The sequence below is a fragment of the Monodelphis domestica genome, chromosome 5 (assembly GCF_027887165.1).
Source record: "Monodelphis domestica isolate mMonDom1 chromosome 5, mMonDom1.pri, whole genome shotgun sequence".
Classification (NCBI taxonomy): Eukaryota; Metazoa; Chordata; class Mammalia; order Didelphimorphia; family Didelphidae; genus Monodelphis; species Monodelphis domestica.
Genome location: NC_077231.1, coordinates 134551399 through 134577053, shown reverse-complemented (window position 1 = coordinate 134577053; position 25655 = coordinate 134551399). Strand labels below are relative to the sequence as shown.

General features: G+C 34.3%; 1 protein-coding gene across 14 annotated transcripts in view; it reads left to right on the top strand.

Moving 5' to 3' along the window:
* Positions 1–25655, top strand: part of SOX5 (SRY-box transcription factor 5) — a 1300541-nt gene that overhangs the window by 1119778 nt on the left and 155108 nt on the right. For 11 of the 14 annotated variants that reach the window (XM_056800784.1, XM_007503523.3, XM_056800783.1 and 8 more), the window contains one exon: positions 20416–20539. In XM_056800784.1, the coding sequence (XP_056656762.1) occupies positions 20416–20539 (124 nt within the window). The remainder of the gene's footprint in view (positions 1–20415; positions 20540–25655) is intronic. The other 3 variants (XM_056800791.1, XM_001362268.4, XM_007503527.3) reach the window with 1 other exon arrangement.

Here is a 25655-nt window from a genome sequence, read left to right as displayed (position 1 = left end):
AGTCCTCATGTTAACTTTATATTAGCTATTTCTTCCCTTTATGCTTCAATAGTTCAAAAGATCCATGTTCTCAGTGCCATGGATGCCTCTCCAATGTACCAAGGGCCTTCCTCTAAATGACCTAATATTACAAGGATAATAGAACATGAAAACTTATAATACCAACTCATCTCCTTTTCTGGCCTACATATAGTTGCTGTTATCTTTTATACTGCTTTATACACACTTCATTTGTACTATGGTTTAACCAATGTAAACCCATCATTTAACTATTGCTTTTGGATCACCTAAAATGTTGACTAAAAAGGATCAATATAAGAGCATGTATTTAAAACTAGAAGGAACAGACCATCTGGCCTGACCCCTTATTTTACATGTGAAAATTTTTGAGAGAGAAAATATTTTGCCTGCCCTCCAACAGGCAGTAAGTGAAAAAGATAGGATTTGAACCCAGATCATCAAACTACTAATAATTGCATTTTTCTCTAAAAGGAGAAGTTTCTCAGAATATTGTGTTGTTCCATGATTGAGGATATCAATAATAAAAAATATAAAGGAGACGTGAAAAAACTTAGGTTCTTTGAAAACAATATGCACTTTCTCAAATACAATTCAATTCAGGGTATTTTTTTCCTCCTATGCAATTTTGGGTCTAGTTTATTTTCCTTATGTAGTATCCATTCAGGTGGGAAGTACTGCTGAATTGGCTCTAGGAAGGTTTCCACCAAAATGCCTCTCACAATTTGGGCAATAGACATCCACACATTTGTTATGTATGTGGTTTTGTGAATGCATTCGCATGTTTGTTAGGTGAATAGTTAAGCAAAACTCTTTTTAGTGATTTTGAGTGTCTCTTAGGAATCTCTAAAATTCTGAGAGTTGATGTGGTTACCATAATGTAATACAGAAACAAGAGTATATAGAGGATTCTCAGTATGTGGAATATGACTCAAATTTGTTCTTTGTGCTGGATCTTCCATGACAGTGGCATAGATATTCTGGCAAGCAACACTCTCCTTGATTGTGTTTTTATGTCCTTTGATACTTTTAATCAGATCAGATGGTCATTCATAATAATAGCTAGCGGGGTGCAGTTAGTGGATTGAGAGTCGGGCCTAGAAACAGGAGGTCCTGGATTCAATATTTAGGCAAGTCACTTAATCTCCATTTCCCAACTTTTACCACTCTTCTGTCTTAGAACCAATACATAATATTCATTCTAAGATGGAAGGTGAAAATTTTTTTAATAAAAAAAATAATAGTAGTATGTAAGTAATGCTTTAAGTTTACAAAGCATATGATGAATATTATCTCATATTATCTTCACAACAGCTCTGAGAGATAGGATGTTGGGAGGATGTGTCCAGCTACAGCATATCCCTTGGAATCAGGTCTTCCAGACTACAGGTTCAGTCCTCCATCCCCTGAGTCACCTAGCTTCTTTTAAACAAAGTTATCTTTTTTCTTGTCTCCATGATAGAACATTATATAATCTTAACATAAGCATAGGGGAAACCTTGTTGGAGCAGAGCATTGAAGGCTGAATTTTTCTCTACTGAACAAATGCTTTTTTTACTCAACAAACAGTAAGCTGAGTGAAATTTTGTATTTTCTACCATTTTTAGTTGATTTAACAACTATTCATGTTTGATTTGGGGGGGGGGGGTTCAAAATAGACATTTTTAAAGAATTGATTGGTTATAAAGATGAAGTCTACTATACAGTACCAGGCATGAAATTGGCCCAAATCAACTTTTTAATCAATGCATTAGAAAAAAAGATCACTGAATTCTAGGAAATTACTAGCTAGAAAAAATGTTTTGCATATTATCAATTTTATATGCTGCATTTTGTGGGTTATTTCATGGTTACTGTGTTAGGAAAACTACATATTATTAAAATTAATGTTATTATAAAATAATATGCAGAAAAATATTTTTTCATCAATCCCTAGCAAAAGTCTAAAATTCTTGTTGGTCACTGGAAGCTAACCCCATATTTCCCATAGTTTCAATATATCAGCATTCATAGTATTGACTTTCATACAATTTTCTAGAAATGTTACCCCTATGAAAGTTGGGGACTGATGGTAATTTATTTAATGTCTTAAAAGCTAAGGCAGCTATCTAAATCTCTTAAGATGCAGTGCAGATGCTTGCCTATGCTGGGAATAGAAGCTCCTCTCTGGAATCTTCTGACACCAATAAACTACTAATATCGTTTTAAAAGAAGGAAAAATGTACATCTATAAATTTTCTGCTTAATTCTTTTTTAGATTTCATTTGGTGATTACTATATCTAGGACTTCCTGGGTCACTTTTTATGTAATTTACAAACCTTAGCCTTTTTCCTTTTTTTTAATTTGTCATATTTTTCTAAACATTTTTTCTGGCAATCTTTCATCTATCCACCTTTGTATTGCAGTCACAAGAATTTGAAATATATGATGATTTAGTTGGAAAGTTCTTATCACTTCACAACTTTGCATCAACTTACATTTAAGGAGCACACTCCCTGTTTCAGCCAAACTAGCTTTTTACACATGGCAGCTCATTTCCTATCTCCCTGCCATTGCCAGGCTGCAAGTCTCCTTACAATGAACATCTCTCCCTATTAGTATGCCTAGTTTACTTCAAGGTTCAGCTCAAATACCACTTGCTACATATGTTTTTTTTTCTAATCCTCTTAGCTTCTAATGCCCTCTCATGAAAAAATTAGCTTACATTTTTAAGTGTCTATCTTATATATACTTGTACAGGTTTATGTTATCTTCCATGACAGAATATAAGCTTCTTAAAGACAGGAACTATTGCATTTTTTTTCTTTTTTTATCCCTAGTGGCCAGAAGAGTACCTAGAATGTATTAGGTGCTTGATAAAAACTTGATTGATGGTGAGCCTTATACTTATAGTCATATTGAGTATTGCAATACTAGCTGTCTTAATGTTTCTTGAAATGTTTCTTTACATACAGTATGGAAAACTGAAGAAATCCATCTTTCTACTTAAGATTTCTTTACACCTATTTCATTTATAGTAAGAATTTCAAAATTGATTCACTTCACTAGTTTATATTCTGTGATCATTGACAAGTATCTCAGCTATTACTTAATGTTATAAATGGGCTAAATTCAAAGTCATTCTTAAAACTTTCCTTTTTCCCTTTCCATTATCTGCCACCATTACTGAAGATGCAGAATGGGGACTAGGTAGGACCAAAGTCTATTCAGCATATTTTCTTTTGCTCCATGAGTTGGCATGGGCAGTTGTTACCTGTTGGTCAGGCTACTGGCTTTTCTATCAAACCTACCTAGGATGGCCCTCAGAAAATAGATACAATTTGTTGATAGAACTTTATATGAAGCCTTTCTAAGGTGGTAGAACCTGCCAGACATTCTACTATTTTGGCATAGACTTCAAGAACCTAGAGTAACCTCTAAGACAGGATGAAGCATCAGAGTAAAATATATGCTTTAATCTGACTGCAATGATATATGGCTGGCTATTCAAAAACCAATATTACAATTGTTATAATGTCTAAACAAAATATTGCTCATTATACATTATATATACATGTTATATATGCATTTCACATATAGACATTATATAAAGGCATGTTCTGTGTCTATATATTCAGTCACAATTTTGTATGGAGTTTTAAATATGCAACTAACTTTATATATAACTAAAAGTTTTGAACAAATAAAGAAATCCCCAAATGAAAGCTTACTGAATGTCATTTCATTAGGTTGTGAATCTGAAAGTTCCTTGAAAAGATGAACTAGTTGAGCTGAACTGAGCTCTGCCATACTAGAAACTTTCAGGAGAATCTAGCAACTGCCTTTTGTGTAAAACAATAGATCTTGTGAATATTCCTCTTCCTCTCCAGGCAGCTAGCTAGTTTGGTTAACCAAAATTGTTGAGTAATTGTTCTGTGGTTGAGAACAAAATGCTGAATTAAACTGTTCCCAGCACAATAATTGTGTGATTACAGCATTTATGCTGCTGGCCAGAGGAACAGTCATTAGGTTTGGAAGACTTATCAAAACCACAAGTACAAAAAAAATGCAAATCACATGTAAATTGTCCTCTAATACCTATAGTGGCATAGAAATTTAACTAAAAGTAAACTATGCTTCTAGTTAAAAGGGAGAAAGGTAGAAATCTTGATTTTACATTTAGTGTGTATATATATAAAGATATATATATGAAATTAGGAAGAAAATGTTGAAAATGCATATTCTTTATTTTTTATTTCTATGCATTCATTATAGAATGCCTGTCTTTTCCTGTCAGTCTACTCAATCTCCTGAGTCTGCCTCTCTAATGCTAACTTAGTCTTTGTATTCTCAATATGTAAGCCTGTAAAGCTGTTGTTAACCTTTCCTTCAATACTGTGAAGAAGAAAACAACAGGTTGTTTGGACTAGGATGAGAAAGGTTTAGAAGAAAACAGTCAACAAATGCAAAATATTAATAGTCAATCATCCATAAGTTAAAATATTACTTTCTCTTTTCTACTTTCTTGTGTTGGTAACATGTTGCTGCACTTGTGGAACTTTTGCTTATCATGAGCATTTTACCACATTTCACTATTTTCAGGAATGATCTCCATAAGAATAAAGTCACCTGCTCTTACCAAGTTTGGAAACAGCCTATAAAGAATCTAAGCAGCTTAGAATTTTTAGTATAGTAGCAAGTTTAGCAGTGCTAGTGCCAATAATAAAAGTAATATTTTTATTGCTAACTAAATGTTAACTAACAAAAGAAAAGCATTTTGTGAAGGCTAAATGAACTTGGAAGAATGTTATATCTTGGCATTTCTCCAAATCAGCTATGAATTTTGATGGAATAGCCTTAATATAAAGTATGAATAGGAGACTTTTAAGGAAGTTTTCTGAATGATCTTGATAAATTTTATTTTATTTTTTAAATTGGATGGTTAATAATACAACTGAACTCTATTAAGAAATGGCTGAGGGGATAATCAGAAACAAGGCTGAACAGCTGAAAGTCTGAAAAGAGGTCTTTATTATGCATTCCCCTTGACGGTAATTAGAGGCTATCCAATACTGGAAATATGTTTACCACTGAAATTTCCACTAACATTTGGTCTTGGTTTTCCTAACTCTTTGCCCATCACATTTAAGAATTTATTGAATTTTTTCAAATAAAGTGTCCATGAACACTACTATTTTGGCTGTTGTATCAAATTTGAACATGATACTAATGTACACAGCCTTGCACCATTGTAGTTTTAGCATATAGCTGTGTTTAAAGATTTTCAAGGTATGAGATTAAGGAAACACTGTGGATATTAATCAAAGGATTCAGGGAACCTATTTAATATCTTATAAATCTTCAAAGTCTTCAAGCTGTAAAGGTTTTGAATTACTTTATAACACATGATATTAAGTAACCTCTAATTTTTGTTCATTGCTCACACATTAACTAAAGCAAATATAGCACTTTTATTTATTCCAGTTACCTGAGATATAACTAGAGGAAGGCATATTTAGAAAACAAGATTATCAGTCAATAATCAAATTATATTATTTTTTAGAAAAACAGAAAGGATCAATTCTTTGGTGTCCTCAGTTAACAAAATTCAACAATGCCAAATAAAAAGATTATATAGGCTGGAACAAAGATTTGGGTTAGAGGCTAAGCATGGAAAAGAAATAAGATTAAGCAGATTAGGAATAGTCTTCAATTTAGGAGAGGATCAGGTTTATGCAGTTCAATAAAATAGGGGGTACATATAGAGAATAATGAAATAATTTGTTGAAAATGAAGGACTCAGTTGAATTTCTTCAGTGGAAGGGGGCAAAAAAGAAGTGTTAAACTGATCTTTATTCCTCCTGGTTTTCTTTGTTTGAATGTATTGATGATAGGCATTGTGTAAATGAAACCATGCTACACTAATGTCATACAAGTAAGAGTATGACTATAATGAAAGAATCTCATGTTGGATTGAAACCTGAATATGGAAAGTCCTGAAATGAGATGAAACCAAATGAAATTAGTAATGAAGATGAGATAAAAAGAGAATTTGGTAATATATTGACAGAATCAAGACTACAACTGTTTTTATATAAAGTAGAAATGGTCAAAAATCTAAGGTGTTTGGACCTTTGAAGAAAACAACCATTTAGATAAAAGATAATAATAACCAATTATATAATTTAAATGGCATCTGATAATTTGCAAAAATCTTAACCAATACTTTCTGATTTCATCCTCATAATTTTGGGAAGCAGGTGCTATTATCCCCATTTTAGACATGAAGAAACTATGGAAGATGAGGCTAAGTGACTTGCCCAGGATGATGTAACTATCTCAGGCTTGATTTGAATTCATATCTTCCTGAATCCAGGACCAGAGCTATTCCTACATACTGAGCCACCAAGCATTTTAAATCTAGTACTCTAGCAATTATACCACCTAGTTGCTTGGTAAATCCTTCAAATTTGGGGGTGGGGTTAACATTTAAATGAAATCAAAACAAGTTTCTAGTTAGACAAGCAGGAAATGGAAAATATTAGAAATTATTGATAACCCTATGCTCATTATGACACTTAGAAAAGGAAATCTGTGGCTAACATAACAGCAAAGGAAAGTAATGAATGCTGGAGGGGATGTGGCAAAGTAGGGACATTAATTCATTGCTGGTGGAGCTGTGAACTGATCCAACCATTCTGGAGGGCAATTTGGAACTATGCCCAAAGGGCGACAAAAGAATATCTACCCTTTGACCCAGCCATAGCACTCCTGGGTCTGTACCCCAAAGAGATAATGGACACAAAGACTTGTACAAAAATATTCATAGCTGCGCTCTTTGTGGTGGCCCAAAACTGGAAAACGAGGGGATGCCCATCAATTGGGGAATGGCTGAACAAACTGTGGTATATGTTGGTGATGGAATACTATTGTGCTAAAAGGAATAATAAAGTGGAGAAGTTCCATGGAGACTGGAACAACCTCCAGGAAGTGATGCAGAGCGAGAGGAGCAGAACTAGGAGAACATTGTACACAGAGACTAATACACTGTGGTATAATCGAACGTAATGGACTTCTCCATTAGTGGCGGTGTAATGTCCCTGAACAACTTGCAGGGATCCAGGAGAAAAAAACACCATTCATAAGCAAAGGATAAACTATGGGAGTGGAAACACCGAGAGAAAGCAACTGCCTGAATACAGAGGTTGAGGGGACATGACAGAGGATGGACTCTAAATGAACACTCTAATGCAAATACTATCAACAAAGCAATGGGTTCAAATCAAGAAAACATCTAAAGCCCAGTGGACTTACGCTTCGGCTATGAGGGGTGGGGGGGGGGGGGAGGAAAAGAAAATGATTTATGTCTTTAACGAATAATGCTTGGAAATGATCAAATAAAATATATTTAAAAAAAAGAAAAGGAAATCTGGAAAGAAAATTTTTTCACTGCTTCCATTTTCCCCTATGCAATAGGACAGAAGGGAATAAGCATTTATAAAGCCCCTACTGTTTATCAGGCACTATGATAAGTACTTTATAAATATTATAGTCTCACAGCAACCTTTTAAAATAGGTACTATTATTATCACTATTTTACAGTTGGGAAAATGGAACCATCAGAAGTTGTGACTTGCCCAGAGTGATACAGTTACTAAAGGTCTGAGGATAGATTTGAATTCTTGAGGCTTAATTTAAACTCTTATCTCCCTGAATCCAGGACCGGTACTCTCACTGCCTACTGTGCCACCAATGGCTTTCTTCTAGTGATTTCTTTGATTCATCTTATGTAAAAGCTACTTGTGATTCTATGGCATCTGAACAGAATAACCTCCTAGCTGAAATTATCAGTCCATTTATTTTATAAATGCTTTCTAATGTCCTAATTCTACTAATATATACTTTTTGTATGGTAACTATTATATTACTTCCCTTACCTTGCCCATTCGTAACTTTAAAATCCAACAAACTTTTATTACGCGTGTAGGCACTATGCAAGACTGAGAATGAAATAATTTCCACAACATAGACCTACCACTGTAAAGGATAATTTAACATTGTGACCTAAACTGTGTTAATTATTTGGTTGCCATGGATATCCCAAATATAAAAGAAATATAACCAAGTTAGCTGTAAATTTATGGTGATTTAGTTTATATAGTGGAAAGAAATTAAGAAGGAAGAAGGAAAAGGGTGTAGGATTTTTCCCACCTGGCTAGTGCGAGGAGGAAGACCAGAGACTCTAGGAAGATAAGGTTTTGAAGAGTAAGGAGGAAAGAATCAGCATGAACTCCAAAGGGCTCAGCCAAGATGCCTGAACCTGAATCAACTCAAAGGGAAACTCACCGCCAAACCCAGACAATAGCTGCCACCACACCAAGATGTCGGAACACTTAGCACACTGCCAGCCAGAGTCACCCCTCTGGGGAAAGAGAGAGAGTGAGCAAGTGACCTGCCTTCTATAGACAGTTTTACATCACTTTCCTGTGTCTCATCTGTACCAATGATAGCTTAGTTTGACTTAGGAGAGCCCAGGGGTCTGTCTGCTTTTTCTGCACATGTCTGCACATGAATGTCTGCACATTCCTCAGATAATTAAATCTTTGAGCATGGTGCAGGCATTCCTGACCTTGTTAAACTAAGTAGGGTGGAGAAATGTATAGTTCCCAAGACTTGATTCTGTTAGACCAAGTATCTCCATTGTTACTAATCAGGAAATAGCTAAATCAGATCTTCTAAAGTATAGGCTGAGTAGGGTGAAGTAGTTTTAAAATTCACACCACCTTACTGCCCCTTTCCATCAAAGGAAATTTTAATATTATAAGTTGCATATAAAATGTATGCAAATTATTATGATATAATGTAAAATGCAATATAGTCATTCACTTGATTTATACAAAAGGTTGAAAGAAAAATTGAGTGGGGAGAGATCCTTTTAAGATGAGGAATGAGGTGTCATAGGGGAAGTGGCTTTCATTTTGGTCTTGAAGAAAGTCCTTCTCCAACTCAAAAAAACCACTAGCATTTTTGGCATAAACAATAAAAATTAACCAGTTTTCCAACTATGTGGCTGTTCTTTTGCACAGGAAAAAACAATGATCTTTTTGGAAAAAGAGGCAAAATAATGTTCAGAGAGGGAAAATATATTCATTGTTTTTAATTTTTCATTGAGTATATTTTATTTGGAAATGGCCAAGTAAGCATAGATTTTGAGGTAGCAAATGTGATGAAGTAGGAAATGCATACAATTTGGAACAAGGTGATTTCAGTTGAAGTGTTGAATCATTCCATTCCTAAACTGTAAACTAATCTCCATCCTAATTATATTTTACCTGTGTTCTTGAGGTTTCATTTTCCTTATCTATAAAATGGAAAAATACATGCAGTAACTGTCTCACAGGATTATTGAGATAGAAAATGTATATAAACCATAATGAACTTATATGAAAGTCAACTATTATTACTTATATTTATAATTATTATTAATAATCTAAAAATGAATATACTAATTCTCCTGAATGATCAGCAGAATGGCATAGTGGATAATTGGGTGGCCTTATTATCATGAAAACCTAACCTGCCAGGATTCAAATCCTAACTCTTCCACATCCTAACTCTGTGACTAGAGAAGTCTCTTAATCTCTCAGTGCTTCAAAGAGATCTTCTAAGAATATAAGTTTCAGAATAGTTATGGATCTGCCTTGGTAGAGTGACTGGAGTTTCAGGGAAATTCCTACCTTTTTTATGTATCAAAGGTATAGAATGAAAAAATTCTCCTCTTTCTCCATTGTCTTAAACTAAAAACACTTTTAAGGAAGTTATACATCAAGATATTAAATACGTTCATTCATTCAAAAGGCATTTATTAAACATCTACATGCTAGGAACTATGAAAAGTACTACAGATATAAAAATGAAATAACCCCTTCCTTGAACAAGATTCTAAAGGGTAGGAAAAAAAAACATATACACATATAAATGAAATATTATACATATATATGTGTGTGTATAAATATGTATATACATGCATACCCATATTCAAATCTGGAATATATACATATTCAAATATATTTAAACATGTTTACATGTGTGTGTATATACATATATATAAAAATATATATATTTAAAAATAAGTTCAAATTAATTTCAGAGAAAAGGGTACCAATATCTTAGGGGTATGGGGATCATGAAGCGGAACTTGAGCTGAGTCATAAGAAGAGGTTAAGGAGAGTATGGAGTTCATTCAGTAGTCTGTACAAGGGCAGAAATACAAGAGTATGTTTTGTAAAGGAAGTGTACAGTAAGTGAAGGAGAATAATGTTTAATAAGACAGCAAAGTATTCTTGAGGCAAATTGTGAAGACTTTGGATGCCAAAAAAAAATTTTTTTTTATCCCAAAGACAGTAGTTATTGAAGCTTCTTCAGCAAGGGAGAAAACTTAGACTATTGTTTTAGGAAGAGCAATTTGTTGACTATTTGGAGGATGGTGTGCTACAGAAAACAAAGTCAAGGAAAGCAAATAGACTGAACAAAGTATATATAGAGAACATCAAAAGTGGGGACAACACAATTCTAAGAACATTGAAGGATTGATATATAAAGTATATGAAGGAAAGGAAGATAGCAAAATACCTTAGTGTGGAAAATATCTTAGGCCATATTATTACAATTTTTAAGTCAACTGAGAGCATATTAGCTATTATTAAGATACTTTCTCATCTAACCAAAATTTTTATATGTCATCTATATCTGAATTGAGTAAACCTTTGATGAGAATATTAGCAATATTCAATGATGAATGATATCTTTATAATTTTGCAATTAAAACAGTGTGATAGAGGAAAGAACAGAGCATTTGGAGTGAGGAAAACCTTTGAATTTTGTCATAGACATTTACTACTTCAGTGACTCTGAAAAAGTGACATCCTCTTTTTTGCCTCATTTTCTCCTCTATTATATAAGTTTGTAATCAATGACTTTTAAGTCCTCTTCTTTTCCAAAGATCAAAATCTATAATCCCATTATGCCATGTGGAGAATATAAAATCCCATTGTGCTTAGTGTTTATTGTGAAAAAATATTTCATTCAGTAGAGCAAAATACCTCCTTAAAAAAGTCTTTTATGACAAATTAACCTCCATCCACACATTAAAATCCTTTAGATTCCTTAAAACACATAACAATATATAATCCTCTTCAGCAACCTTCACATACACAACACATATACAACAACATACATGGTAATTCTTAAAAGGGGGAGCTGTATTCTCATCAAAGCTGTTTTTTCATTGTGATGGAAGAATTCAAGTGGGGAGTCCAAATTGAAGAGGGATTTTCTACAGATTATTAAATTCTCCAGATGTTCCTATTTTCAGACAATATTGTAGTGTTTGCACCAAGTCCTTAACCATTGTAAAGTCACTGGGTTACAGAGATTTGTACCCACTACAATGTTTAATTTGACCACATACACCAGAAAGATCAACTGGATGAAGAATGTTTGTTGCCCAGATTATGACACGACTTGTTCATTACATGTACATCTGGGACAGACAATGGAAACAGAAAACAATTTTGGCCCCAAATTAGCCAGGTGGAGGCAAGCAGGCTGGATTGCCTACAGGAGATTATGTAATGTTCCTTCAAGGACTCTAAGTTCCTCTGGGGAGAAAAAAAGAAAGGTTCATATTTTCAAAGCCAATATTCTGTTGCTGCTGATATATAGAAACATGTCAAGGAATATAGTTTAGGAAAAATTATAACTGATAATCACAACTTGGGCAATGGAGAGATATATAGTGGACATGGGTAAGCTACACCATAGAACTAATGAGGAATGTCAAAGAAGAGCAGTTGTAAAAGGTGTCATCTAGTAAATAGTAAAATGAAATAGGTTGATTATATTGCAGAGGTAAGGGATGGCATATACCTGTGGAAAATTGAATAAGACCTCTCCCATCCGGGGTGGACTCTGTAGTGAAATTTGGGGAGTCTATCAATAAGAGTCAAAGAGGATGGAAAGGCATGGATGTAGTTGTGATCTGCATCATTGGAAAGAATTTACAAATCACTGACATTATAGATTCATTTAGATATATTTAAGAAAAGAGGATGGATTGTTGAAAAGGAAAATCAGAGACAAGGAGGCAAATTTGGAGGCTATTGCAATATACCTTATAAAGGTGACATAAGGTAAGTGGTGACCTTTATAGTAGAGAAAATGGAAAAGATGCAAACAATATTATAGAGGTAGAATCAAATCATTAGAACTTGGAAATTGAAGGAAAGTGATCCCAACCATGACCTTAACCCTCATTTATCTGCATGATTCTTGGATCTATTTTTTTTAACCCTCACATTCTGTCTTAGAATTAATACTGTATGTTGGTTCTAAGGCAGAAGAGTGGTAAGGGTTAGGCAATGAGGGTCAAGTGACTTGCCCAAGGTCACACAGCTGGGAAGTGTCTGAGGCCAAATTTGAACCCAGGACCTCCCATCTCTAGGTCTGGCTCTCAATCCACTGAGCTACCCAGCTGCCCTCTCTTTGACCTATTTTTAACCCTAACTTCTGTCCTGATTTCCAGTCTTACAACTTCAACTTTCTATTAGACATCTCAAATTAGAGTCCCATATTCATCTCAAACGCAACATTTCCAAAATAGAATTCAGTATTTTTCTCCAACACAACCCTGAATTTGCCTGTTAATGTTGAGAACTCCATCTTTCCCATTACCTCGACCCACAATCTCAATATGTCATCCTTAGATTATCACTAACGCTCACTTCATACATCCAGTCATTGACCAGGCCTGGTCATTTCTACCTTCAGTCTTCCTTCTCTGTCCATTCTTACCAGGACTATTATGAGAGCTTTCTGGTTAGTTTCTCTGCCTTAAATGTCTCCCTATTCCAATCCATTGTCCACTCAGCTTTCAAAATTATCTTCCTAAAGCAAAAGTTCAACCATGTCACTCACCTACCCAGTTAACTCTAGCACCTTTTTTTTTTTTAAACCCTTACCTTCCGTCTTGGAGTCAATACTGTGTATTGGCTCCAAAGCAGAAGAGTGGTAAGGGCTAGGCAATGGGGGTCAAGTGACTTGCCCAGGGTCACACAGCTGGGAAGTGTCTGAGGCCGGATTTGAACCTAGGACCTCCCGTCTCTAGGGCTAGCTCTCAATCCACTGAGCTACCCAGCTGCCCCCTGCACCTTTTTTTTTTTAACCTCCAGGATGAAATATAAAATCTTCTGTTTGACTTTTAATGCCCCTCACAGCCTGATCCTTTCCTAACTTTCCAGACTTCTAACACCTTCCTCTATCCCATTTAGTATACAATCTTTGGTCCACTTGCTTTTCCTAGTGAATGATACTCCATCTCCTGGCCTTGTACCTCTTTCCTGGTTATCTCTAATTCTTGGCATGCTCTCCTTTCTCACTTCTATCTCCTGGATTCTAGGACTTCTTTAAAAGTCAGCCTAAATCCTTCTGCAAGCTAAGGGTGATGCAAACACCAAAGAGACCAAGAGTATGTCCTATTCTCTCAAGCTTGCAACACTGAGCCATCATAGATCCCTCACTAGCTTTCATCCTCCATATTCAAGCTGCCTGCCTACTTCACCTCTGCAACATCTCCAAGATGCCAGTCTCCTCTCTTTTTTGATACTACAACAGCTTTAGTGCAAGCCCTCACCACCTCGTGTCTTGATTATTGAAATAGCCTTCTGCTGGATCTGCCTGCCTCTCATTTCTTCCCACTCCAGTCCATTCTCGATTTAGCCACTGAATAGATTTTCCTAAAATATGGGTCTAATCATGTCACTTCCCTATTGGCTTCCTGTTGCCTCCAGGAGCAAATAAGGAATCTTCTGTTTGGCATTCAAAGCTTTTCATAACCTCACCTTTTCCTTCTTGTCCTTTTACTCTTTATACCCCAACATATATTCTTCAGTCCAGTGACATTGACCTCCAGGATGTTCTACAAATAAGACACTGCATCTCTTGGCTTGCATCTTCTCTGGATGTCTAGAATCCTCTTCCTTCTCTGCTCCCTACTGATCACCCTGGCTTCATTTAAGTTCTAAAATACCACCTTCTTCAGGAAGTCTTCCCTAAATCCTCTTAGTTTCTGTGCCTTTTCTCCTTGAATTATCTAATTTAATAATTTAATGTAATTATCTCCTATTTATTCTGTATATAGTTTGCTTTGTAGATATATAGTTTGCTTTGTATATATTTGTTTGCTTGTTATCTCACTGTTGAATTATAAACTCCATGAGGACAGGAACAGCTTTGCCTCTTTCTATATTTCCAATGATTAGCACAATGTCTGATTCATCGTATGTAATTAATAAACATTGATTCATTGATTGAAGACTTGGAAGGTATACTTCATTATTAGTTTTTGAAATCATGTTTGGTCACTACTTTGGTCAGAATTTCCCTCACATTGTTATTGTTAACATTGTGGAAATGGTTCTTCTGATTCTATTCAGTTACTTTGCATCTATGTAGATATTCATTTATATTTGCTATATTTCTCAGAATTTATCATGTGTATATGTATACACACACCCCTATGTGTTTGTATATATATATATATATATATATATATATATATATATATATATAATTCCTGATTACACAGTAAGATTCCATTAAGTTAATTTAGTGCAATTTGTTTAGCCACTCCTCGATTGGCAAGTAACTGTTGTTTTTTCTTCCAGGTCATTGATAAAAACAAAGAATTATTGTAAATAGTCATCCATATTGTTCCTTTTCCTCTATCTGTGACTTCCTTGGGGCATATGTGTAATAATAATTTTATTAGTCCAAAGGGTATATTCAGTAACATTATAGTTTCAAATTCAAATTCAACCATTATAGTTTCAAATTATTTTCCAGAATGTTCTACCAATTTATAACTCCATCAATAGTGCATTAATGTGTCTATCTTGCTACAACACCTCCAACAATTATTATTTTCTTTTTTTGCCAACCTAATGAACCTAATATATAATATTAAGAAATTCTCCTATTAGTAACCTGGAGAAATTTTCTTATTCATTAATAGCTCATATTCCTTCATTTGAAAATTGCTTATTTCTGTCCTTTATGTATTTATTAGGGGAATGATTCTTACATGTGTATATGTCTATGAGTCTATTAATTCTTTGTTTATATTACATAACAGAACATTTTCAGACAAAGCTGTTGTAAAAACCTCTTCATGAATTTTCCTTCTGATTCTAATATCATTCATTTTCCTTATTCAGAAGCTTTTCAATTTTATAAAATAAACATCCATTTTATATTTTTGTATCATATCTATCCCTGTTTACATAGGAATTATTCCTCCTACATTTAGCAAGCATGCTTAATTTAATATAATTCACAGGAGGAAAGTATCTACTGCCTTTCTCCTCTACATATCTATTTTTAATATGACATGACCTTATATATTTAGATCACACATTCTTTAGGACTTTAGTATACTATGTGATGTCAGAGGTTGTTTAAGACTACTTTCTCATTTTCCCAGAAGCATTTCTTTTTTAAAGAGAGTACCAGATCATCTCACTTAATTAAATACTATGCTTCTATGTTCAGGAGCTTCTAGGTATATTTTTACCTAATCTGTCCTATCAATCAACTGTTCCATTTTAAAAAAACCACTTCCAGATTTGATGATCACTACTTTGTAATATAGTTTGAGATGTAGTACTGCTATTCACTTTGCATTCGTTTTTTTTTATTATTATTATTTCCATTAAGATTCTTGACCACTAGACTAATTTTGTAATTATTTTGCTTGTTATTTAAAAATAAGTCTTTGGTAGTTTTATTAAAATGGAACTAAATCTGTAAATTAATTTAGATAGTATTACCTTTTTAAAAATTATATTAGCACAGCTCAATCATGAACAGTCAATATCCCCCTAATTATGTGAGATTTCCTTTATTTCTGTTAAAAATATTTTACTTGCTGTTTAATTGTGTCTAACTCTTTGTGACCCTGTGGGCCAAACTGTCCAGGGGTTTTGCTGGCAAAGATACTGGAGAGGTTGGCATTTCCCTCTCCATTGGGTTAATGCAAAGAGAAGTTAAATGATTTGCTCAGGATCTCATAGCTAGTAAGTGTCCAAGGCTAGTTTTCAACCAAGGCCTTCCTCACTCCAGGAAAAGTGCTCTATCCACTGAGCCATCTAGCTGTGTTTTATACTTATATATGTATATATAATTCCTGAGAATATCTTGGTAGATAGACTCCCAGATATTTTAGACATTTGAAGTATCTAATGCTTCAGCAATATCACATAATGAACTATTATTGAACAGAACATCAAAACAATAATGATACTTGGAAAGATCATTCCATGGTGGATTTTATAATGAAATTATTTGACGATCTATTCTGAAGACTACTATATATTTCATTTTGTCCAGTATATTTTAAATCCTATTTTTCTTTGTTTAATCATAAGTGACCTAGTACCATGTGACATAAAACGATGTGAATTTTTGTCAAAAAAATAAATAAAATTTTGTGTAAATAGGCTACTACTCTTGCATGAATCAAGATATTTTATTATTTAAGAAAAGAAAGTTACATATAGTTATGGAAAAATAAGAATGTTATAATGGTTTTTGTTCAAGCAAAAGCTATGTTTTGTTTTCAAGAAATTAAAGAACTCTCAATCATAAAACAATGCCTCAAGCTTCGGAGATTGTGATCAATACCCTTGCTATCCTTCAGGGAATGTTTTGCAGCTAAATGCTCTCAAAAACAGGTGCTATTTATGACTGGTATAATACTTCCAAAGATTTTAGTTTCCCTTAGCAAAGAAAACATCTGTCTGTTCCCCAACAATTATTCTCTTGGTAAACAGTCACCATGTCTTGTCACCCTAAATAATTATCCTATCATCTTAGAACATAGAGATTACACTGAATTACAGTAAACAAATGTCACTGCATTTTAATATGATTTTTTTCATTATCCTGTTGGTTGAAATTAGACAAATTGAATTCTACTTATTAAAAAAAGTATATTGGATAAGAAAATGCAAAATATACAAGAATTATTCCTTTAAAGAACAGCATATTTATTGTGAAAATGTGTAAATCAATTGTTTATAGCATTTAAAATGTACTTGGTTGCTTTAAAATTGAAAGGGAGACTTAATTCTATATCACTTTAAATGGTTATATCCTAGCAACAATGCTAACAAACACATCATGTAAAAGTTAAAATGCAGTAGTGAAATGAGCCATATAAAGGAAGAGTCAGTGACCATATAATATTTCAGTTTCTATTATATCTGGTAGCAATCTAGTTAAAAAGAAATGACAGTTGCCCTGAAGGAAATAAAGTGGAGATATTATTGTAGTAGTAGTTTGGAAGGAAAATTGCACTGTGTTTTGACTGGATTATTTCTAAATCCTTGCAAACTATTCTCATGTCTCTGCAGTGCTACTTCTTCCCCCCACTCACCCACCCCTTTTATTCAAATTGAGTTTATATGGTCTGAACTCATAGGGCCCAGGGGCCCCTTTGGTGGCAGGGAGGAGGAAAAGAGGAATTAGAAAAAGAAAATATGACAGACAGTTTTGAGGGAAAAAAAGGGTAATTTTCCTTGTGGGTCTATTCCTAAATGGGAGTCCTTCCGTGCAATATTTTGCTTCTGTTGAGCAGTCAGTCAGAATCAAGTGTAGGATTTTGTTGGATTGTGGGCTTTGGCACTGACAGGTTTTATTTTGGAGGGGAGAGAGCACAGGGAGGTAGAATGTGGGGAGGTTGGTATTTTAGCTATATCAGCCCCGAAGGCAGAGTTAGCACTTGCAATGGGACAAAAGTATTCGCAGTCATCAGAGAACTTTGCAGTCAGCTTCAATAACATCATTCCTTTTTTCTGCTTTTTTCTGCTTTTTTTTTTTGGCAGCCAAGCTCTTAGTAGAACCATCTGTCTTTCTATTAGTATTTTTGAGTCCTGTTTTGAAGCCACTTTGCTTGGCAAAGTCACTTTCATCCTTGGAAACGATTTTTTAAAAAGTTCTGTGGCTCTTTGCCGAAGAAGAGTACTATGTAAAAATCCACATGGCTGTTCATTTTTGTTCTGAAAGAATATGGCTACTTTGTCTTTGTCTTGAATCAAATGAAGCAAGAGGTGGGACAAGCAGGGAATGTATGGTGGGAGTGAGAGATGTGGATCAAATTTTAAGCAGCAAATTTCAAAACATAATATCATGTTCATTTTTATATCCTCTTGCTATATAAATACTTTCTCAGTGAGATTTCTTCAACTCTTCTAGTAGATTAATTGGAAGGGAAATTACTTTTCTACTTAGTTTCAGTACCATTTTTCTAAGAATGAGTCAGCCAATTGATAAATGTGCTCTTACCTTTTACATTAAATATGAAATAACAGATCATTAGTGGTCATTGAAGATCCCATGACACTTTTATTTCTCATGTTGGGAGTTAGCATCCTGATACTGGCTTAACTCCAGTTTGGGTAATTATATATTGCCTACCTAAACTCCCTTTGTGATCTCATTTGGATATTATATTCTTCATTTTCTGGCTGAAACTACTGTGTAATGCTGCTATGTGCTTTTAAACAGCTGCCACGTTCCCTACCGAAGGTGGCTGAATTTCAGCTGTGGGTGAGCTGATCCCTATGGATGGTGTGTGTATGAATGCTATAGCACTCAAAAGACTAAATGCTTTAGAAAAGTTTGTAAAAGTTTTAGCTTTAACTATTTTTAATCATTTCCAACTGAATTATAATTGCTTCCTTTTAGCTAAAAATTTGTAAATGTAGTCTCACTGCAATTTTCTAATTAGAAGACAAGGTGATAATATTTACCTTTCCCTCCTCATACTCACTTTCTGAGAAGAAACTTAAAATATTTCATAATAGAAAAACTTCAAGAAAATGTGAATCCCATTTACTCATAAAGATTTTAGTTTTTCCAAATATATATGTGTATGTTTATGTGTGTATATGTAGGTGCTTTCTGTGTTATACAGTAGGTTTCTAAAATGCAAAAGATCATGTACTGTACACATGCAGAATTATAAATACTATATGTTAATGCTTAAAATTGACTAGAGATTATTTTTTAATGAATGAAAGGTTCTCTCTAAATTATTTTTAATTTTTCTTACTTCGGGGGAAATGCTTTCCCCCATTCCTTTTACACCACCACCCCTGCATTGAAAACATTTTAAAAATATTTTTTCCTAAATACATTTTGAAGTTTTTGTTTTATTGCACTTATTTGAAAATTGAATAGCCTAGTTACATTTTGGAAAAGGGGGAAGCTTTGCAGACTAAGGGAGCATAAAGGACTGATGAATTACCAATGATTGTATATATGTTTAATTTTCTAGATATGTAAGACAATCCTTTGCACTGTTTTCATGTGTTTTAAAGTATCTTCTATGTTCCCTATTAGGGGCAGATAATTTTTAGCATAGATTAACTGAAAATAATTTAAGATTAAATAATCTATATATAGACACACACATTTGGTTTTTAAAAATACAGACTTTTATTTTGTTAAATTTAAGGCTTGAAGTCTTACATCAAATTAACAGAAGACTAATATCAAAAGAGGTATTAGTACTCCCTCCTTTGCATTTTTCAGACTGAGTACAATGTTTCACTAAGAATAACAACATTTTAAGAAAGATGTTGACTGAAGTACATCCAGAGACAGACAATAAGAATGGTGAGGTGTTTGGGAGTCTGCAACATGTCATGTGAAAAAGAATTTGGTTGTTTAGCCTGGAAAAGAGAAGACTAAGTGTTGACACACTGTCCCCACATGACAACTGTCCCCACTACATGTAGGGCTGTGATTTGGAAGAAAAATTATACTTACCCTATGTTCCTTAAGAGACTAGAACTAGGAACAAGTAATTGATTTATTTATTCATTTAGCTTCCATTTATCCAGTGTTTACCAAATGCAGAACACTGGGCAAGGCACTTAAAGAGACACTAAAATAATTAGACTTTTTTCCACATAAAATTTAAAATATAGCAGAAGGCAGAAGTCTTAGGAAGATAATCCTTCCTTAACTCGGCAAAAGAAGACCTTTCAAAAATCTGAAGCATTACAGCAGTAAATAGGCTGCCTTACAAAGGAGCGAACCCCACTGAATATGTACAAGTAGAAGTTAGGTGGCCATGTGTCAGGCACGATGTAGAAGAGTTTCCTAAATCTGGCGGGAGATTGGACTAAATAGTTTCTAAAGTCACTTCCAAGTTTTATACTCTATTTTTCTGTGACTTAGGTGACTCTACGTTTGTACCTTAAATGAGAAGTCCCCATATAATAAATTGACTAAATGCTTTAATTTTCCTTAAAGAAAAAAAGAATTCTCTCTTTGATTCGTTTTCTCATGTTCAGCAGGTTCAAGGTCAGCTGCCTCCATTAATGATTCCAGTATTCCCTCCAGACCAGCGAACACTGGCAGCAGCTGCCCAGCAAGGATTCCTCCTTCCTCCAGGCTTCAGCTACAAGGCAGGATGTAGTAAGTACTATTGATTTTCCCTTTGGGAGTGGGTGGAGGGTGCAGGCCATTTGCTGTTAATGCCCCACCAAGAAGTGAGCTCACAGATATATCACATTTATTTTAAAAAATATACATTACTAGGGTGTGGAAAGGGATTTAAGTTAATAATGATAAGTAGAGGAAAAATCCCACATGTTTTATTGAAGAGACAATTTATATTGTATTATTTATTTTCATAACTGTGATTATTCAGCTAGAATTCATTATCATTATTTTTTCAAATTACTGATGATTTTGTTATTTTATTTATTTAAAAATAGGAAAATAGCTCCCTCTACATACTTGGGGCAAAATGCTATATTTTGAACATTTGTGTGTGTGTGTGTGTGTGTGTGTGTGTGTGTGTGTGTGTGTGTGTGTCTGGCATATTGTAGAGTATACAATAGTCTATATATTTTAAAATCCAAATTATATATTTGTTTGAGGAAAAGTTTGAGGAAAAGATAATTCTGAAATGTAAAATATTAACATTAAATTATAAACTAGAATAGATGCCATGATGCATCAAAATACACAAGTCAAAATTTTAAATGTGACCAAACTATTTACCTTGAATTTAACTTCACTCAAATATAATGAATAGTCAGAACAGTTTACATATGTGATACATTTAAAGTGACATACCTGATAACTGCATAATCCTTGTGAAAAGAGATCTAAAACATATACCATTCTAAAATTTAGAATGCAAAGGTGTTCAAGAAATTTGTATAAAATTGAACACTCCTGTATGGAAATAAATTACTGCCTTTTCATTTTATAACATATTCCTCAACTGAGGGTCGTTTATGCCTTTTGTCTTATATTAGAGAATGGGTGTCTTGGCTTTGGCAAGGAGAATGAATCTATGAAAAGCTTTTATTAAGTACTTCCTGTATGTTGATCACTATGCTAAGAGAGATACAGAGTAAAAAGCAATACAATTCCGACTTTCAAGATGACCACTTCTAATTGGTTGAGATGTAACAAATAGGAAGGTTTAGTTACAAGTCAAAAGGAAAAACCTAGTAATCCTTAGCACATAGCAACAAATTGGGAGACAAAACCTAAGAGTCATTAGAGTGAAATGGCAGGTCACATAGCAATATTTGGGGGTCTAATGAACATAGCATCTAGGCAGATAGTAAGTTCTGTTAGACCTGATCTGTCAACCTTTATTGTGTGTGTAGAATTCAGGTCAATACCAATTTCAACTTTGACATTAATGCAAATTCCTATTAGTCAATGTTTCTGCATTTCCATGTCTCCTACTTATCATTTCTTCATGTTTTTCAAAAATTTTCCAGCATTTTTACAAGCATGTTTTTTTCAGTTTTTTTAATGATATTACTGTGTTACTGTTTCTATATTTTTATAATTTCAAAGAAATACAGTGTGTTAGAAAAAATTAACAAATTATTCTGGAGCTAGTGAATTTACTACTGCTAGTGTTCTATGATTTAGGTTTATACCTATAGCCTTATGTTTTCTCATAACACTTTTCCAATGTTCCCAGATCTAGATGAGATTAAGTTTTCCCTAAGTTTTTTTTTTAATTATAATGTACACACTGAACCATTAATTGGTTTACAAATCCCCTAGTTTTTCTATGATAATAAAATATTATGATAACAGAGGCAATGGATAGGGTTTTGAACCTGAAACCAAACTTTGTCTCTGTATTAGGTCTAGAACCTTGGGCAAGTCACTTAATCTCTTTATGCCCCAGGCAACTTTCTCAATTTATAATGTTACAAGGGAATCACTTTAAAAGACTGATATATATTAATTTAAGGTCGCCAAGGAATCAGCTATGTAATTCCTAAATGAAAAACTCAAGTCAGCCGTCAGCCTTTTTTGGAGTTTAATTACAATAGGAGCAAGAAAGGAATTAGAGATATAGAGAGAGAGAGAAAGGGGAGAGAAGGGAATAGGGCTTAAATACCCCTTCTGTTTAGGCTGGGCCAAAAGGCCCAAGCCCTTAGATAGCTGGGGCAAAGAAAAGAGATCAGTCCCTTTCACTCACGTGTCCAAAATGGAGAAACAGTCTCAGAGGCCCCCACCTTCAGCTTCCTTCAGAGCAAGCTTCCTCAGACCCCAGGAACCACACCGACCAAAAACTCAATCCTCTCCTCGAGTCTCCAGACCCTCCTATCTTTAAGGAAACCATCCAAGTTGCCTCCCCTCAGTCCTCACATCTACCAATCACTCTTCATCAATTTCCCTGTCAATGGAGGCTCTCGCTTAACCCAGGACCGCCCAGAGGTTTCTGGCTTTTTGCACATGTCTGTTGAAGGTCATATTTTCCAATGATTAAATCTATACTCCTTTGCTACAGCCCTTTCTAAATCCTGTTAACTTGAGTATGGTAGAGATTGGAATAATTAAATTTTGATCTAGGCTGCAGCCCTTACTCAATCCTATTAGGACTGAATAGGGTGGAGATTTATTCCAAGTATCTCCATTGTATCAATTCTAAATCAATCAAGACTCAAAGAAATTCCTGTTCTATGCTTAAGCATAGGTCAAAGTCCTTTCCATTGTTCAGCAAAGGGTTTCTGTCCTAAAGTAATCTTAAGAAGGGAAGAGAAGGAACCTCCCATGCCAATGGAGTTCCCATTCCAATAGACTATCAGTAAGAAATTTTCCAAGTATGAAATATCCCAATGGTGAAATTTTCAACAATTATAAGTCTAAGGAAATTTGAGGTTTACAATAAATTACCGATCTAGACCCATGGAAGGCATCTGCAGGGGAAGTTCCCTACCAAGGTGAAATCATAGATTTGAACCTCGCCTTTCTCTTCTACTTCTCTCTTCTCCACAATTCTAAGATATTTGAAATGCCATATCTATTCTATAGTTTAATAAAACACAATTTTAATCGATTTCTAATGAGTTACTATTTATTTTTAATAATCATCATTGATACCCATTGTGTTTTGGTAACTATGAAATCATTTTTTAGACCATCAATCATGTCAATCAGCAGTAGCAATATCTGCATGCAGATTCATTTGGTCTTCCAGTGGTTTTCTTTCTTAAAGAAAAGAAATAAATCTCATTATAGACTACTACCCTAAGGAGAAAACTCCACTAAATATGAATGCTACCATAGCAAGAGGCCTGGAAAAGGTAAAAAATACTTCTACCTCATTCCCATTAGACAGATTTAATCTGTTCTATGTTGATGTAGTGTGGCTTTTTTTTCTGTCTAAAAATTGTTAGTATGTTAAGCATATGATATTCATATGGTACCTTCAATACTTAAAATTTCAAGTAATGTACCGTCTTTTTTGTAACCTTGGAAATCAAACAGAATAAAGTCTCTGCTGCTTCTGGCAAGCTAGGTACTAGTATCATGCCAAAGTCTAGAACTGAGCAGAAGCCAGTAGAAAAAGGAAGCTCTGCCCTTGTTGATTCCCTGGCACATCTGACTTGGTTTGAATGAGAAGCTGAGTTGAAGTGATAAGTAGTCAAGAATTCTCTTTAATCACATTATATGTAAGGAATGGGATGGAAAAGAATAAAAAGATAAAGGATAATTTGTTCTATTTTATATTTAGACCTTATGCAAGATTTTTAGAATGTCCTATTGATAAATAGTTTAAGTATTGGTAATATTGATTTTCCACTATAAGTGATACCAACAGAATTTTTAATGTCATTGTCAAGCTTCTTAGAAGCATTTATCCACCATTTAATCATGCTTTTAATCAAAATCTAAGTAGAAAAGAATATGGAGAACAAAAGCACCGTTGTACACAAGTAAAGAAATAGGTTTAAAACCCAATTCTGCCATTATTTGTGTGAGTGAAGGGAAATCATTTAACATCTCTGAGATTCAGTTTTCTCTTCTGTAAAATAGGGATGATGTCTTATGCCTATGACCTATTTAACAGGTTATTATATTATTATTGTTATTATTTTGAGAAAAGTATAAATGTGAATGTGTTTATTATTATGGAATCAGTTTTCTATTTCTTTTAGCCTTCCCATACTATTTTGTAATATGATGTGTTCAGCTTTCTGGAACTATAAAGGAATTTTGGAAAAACCCCAAGGGGAGAAACAGATTAAGAAGCATAACAAACTAAATTAATGTTAGTATTTTAAATGTATAAATATTGATATTTATAATGTATACCACACCTGCTTTCAAAAAGGATTTGAAATATCCTCTAATGTTAAGACATATACAACCTGGACAGTTAACAAAAATTGAAGGACAAAAATAAGTTAAAAGAAACAGAAAAATAGGTGTATTCGGTAATTTGGGATGCATTCATTTCTGTATCTGGGAATTGAATTTATTTCATAAATACCTAGGGGAAAATGTTGCACTGTTATTGTATGATAAAAAGAATATGAGTAAGGAGGTAGAGATACTTCCCCAGAAATGAATTCTACAGAAAAAAAATATTACCTAGATTCTTACCTGAGAGACACAGGATAATGTAATGGCCAACATCTTCAGCTATGATTTTTCAAAAGATATAGAAATGTATTCTGAAGGGATATTTTTTACCCAACCCCCACAAAAGCCAGAGGCATAATATTAAATCTTAACTCATTGAAGTCCTCTCTATAGAAACTAAGATAAGTATCATCCAGATATACTGTATAGATTTCCAAGAATATATATAATCTCTGGATGAATGATTAGTTAGGCCCCCATGGCCACTAGATCTCTGATGGTAAACCGTTCAGAGACTGTGTGCCCTGTCCCACCCCCAGACTGCATACCAGGCCGGCCCCTCTCCCCATTGAGACTAAGTGCCACTGTACCCCCTGCCACTTTCCCCAGACAGGGAAGGGAGAAAAGGAGCAGAGTAGCCCCAGTGCTCTGCTCAGGGATGGGGACGCATTGTGAAGAAGGGGAAGGGAGCAGCTCTGCTTGAGTCCTCTAACTCTGGTGGGTGTACCCACCGAGTTGTATCTGCATGCCATCTTTGGCACACATGCCATAAGTTTGCCACCCTAGCACTAAAGTATCTATTTTAAATATCAGAAGGCAGCTTTTTGCATGTATTTTGTAACAGTGGGTAACCTGGCCCCCACTACCTGAAACTAACCATGTTATATTTTACCCTTCC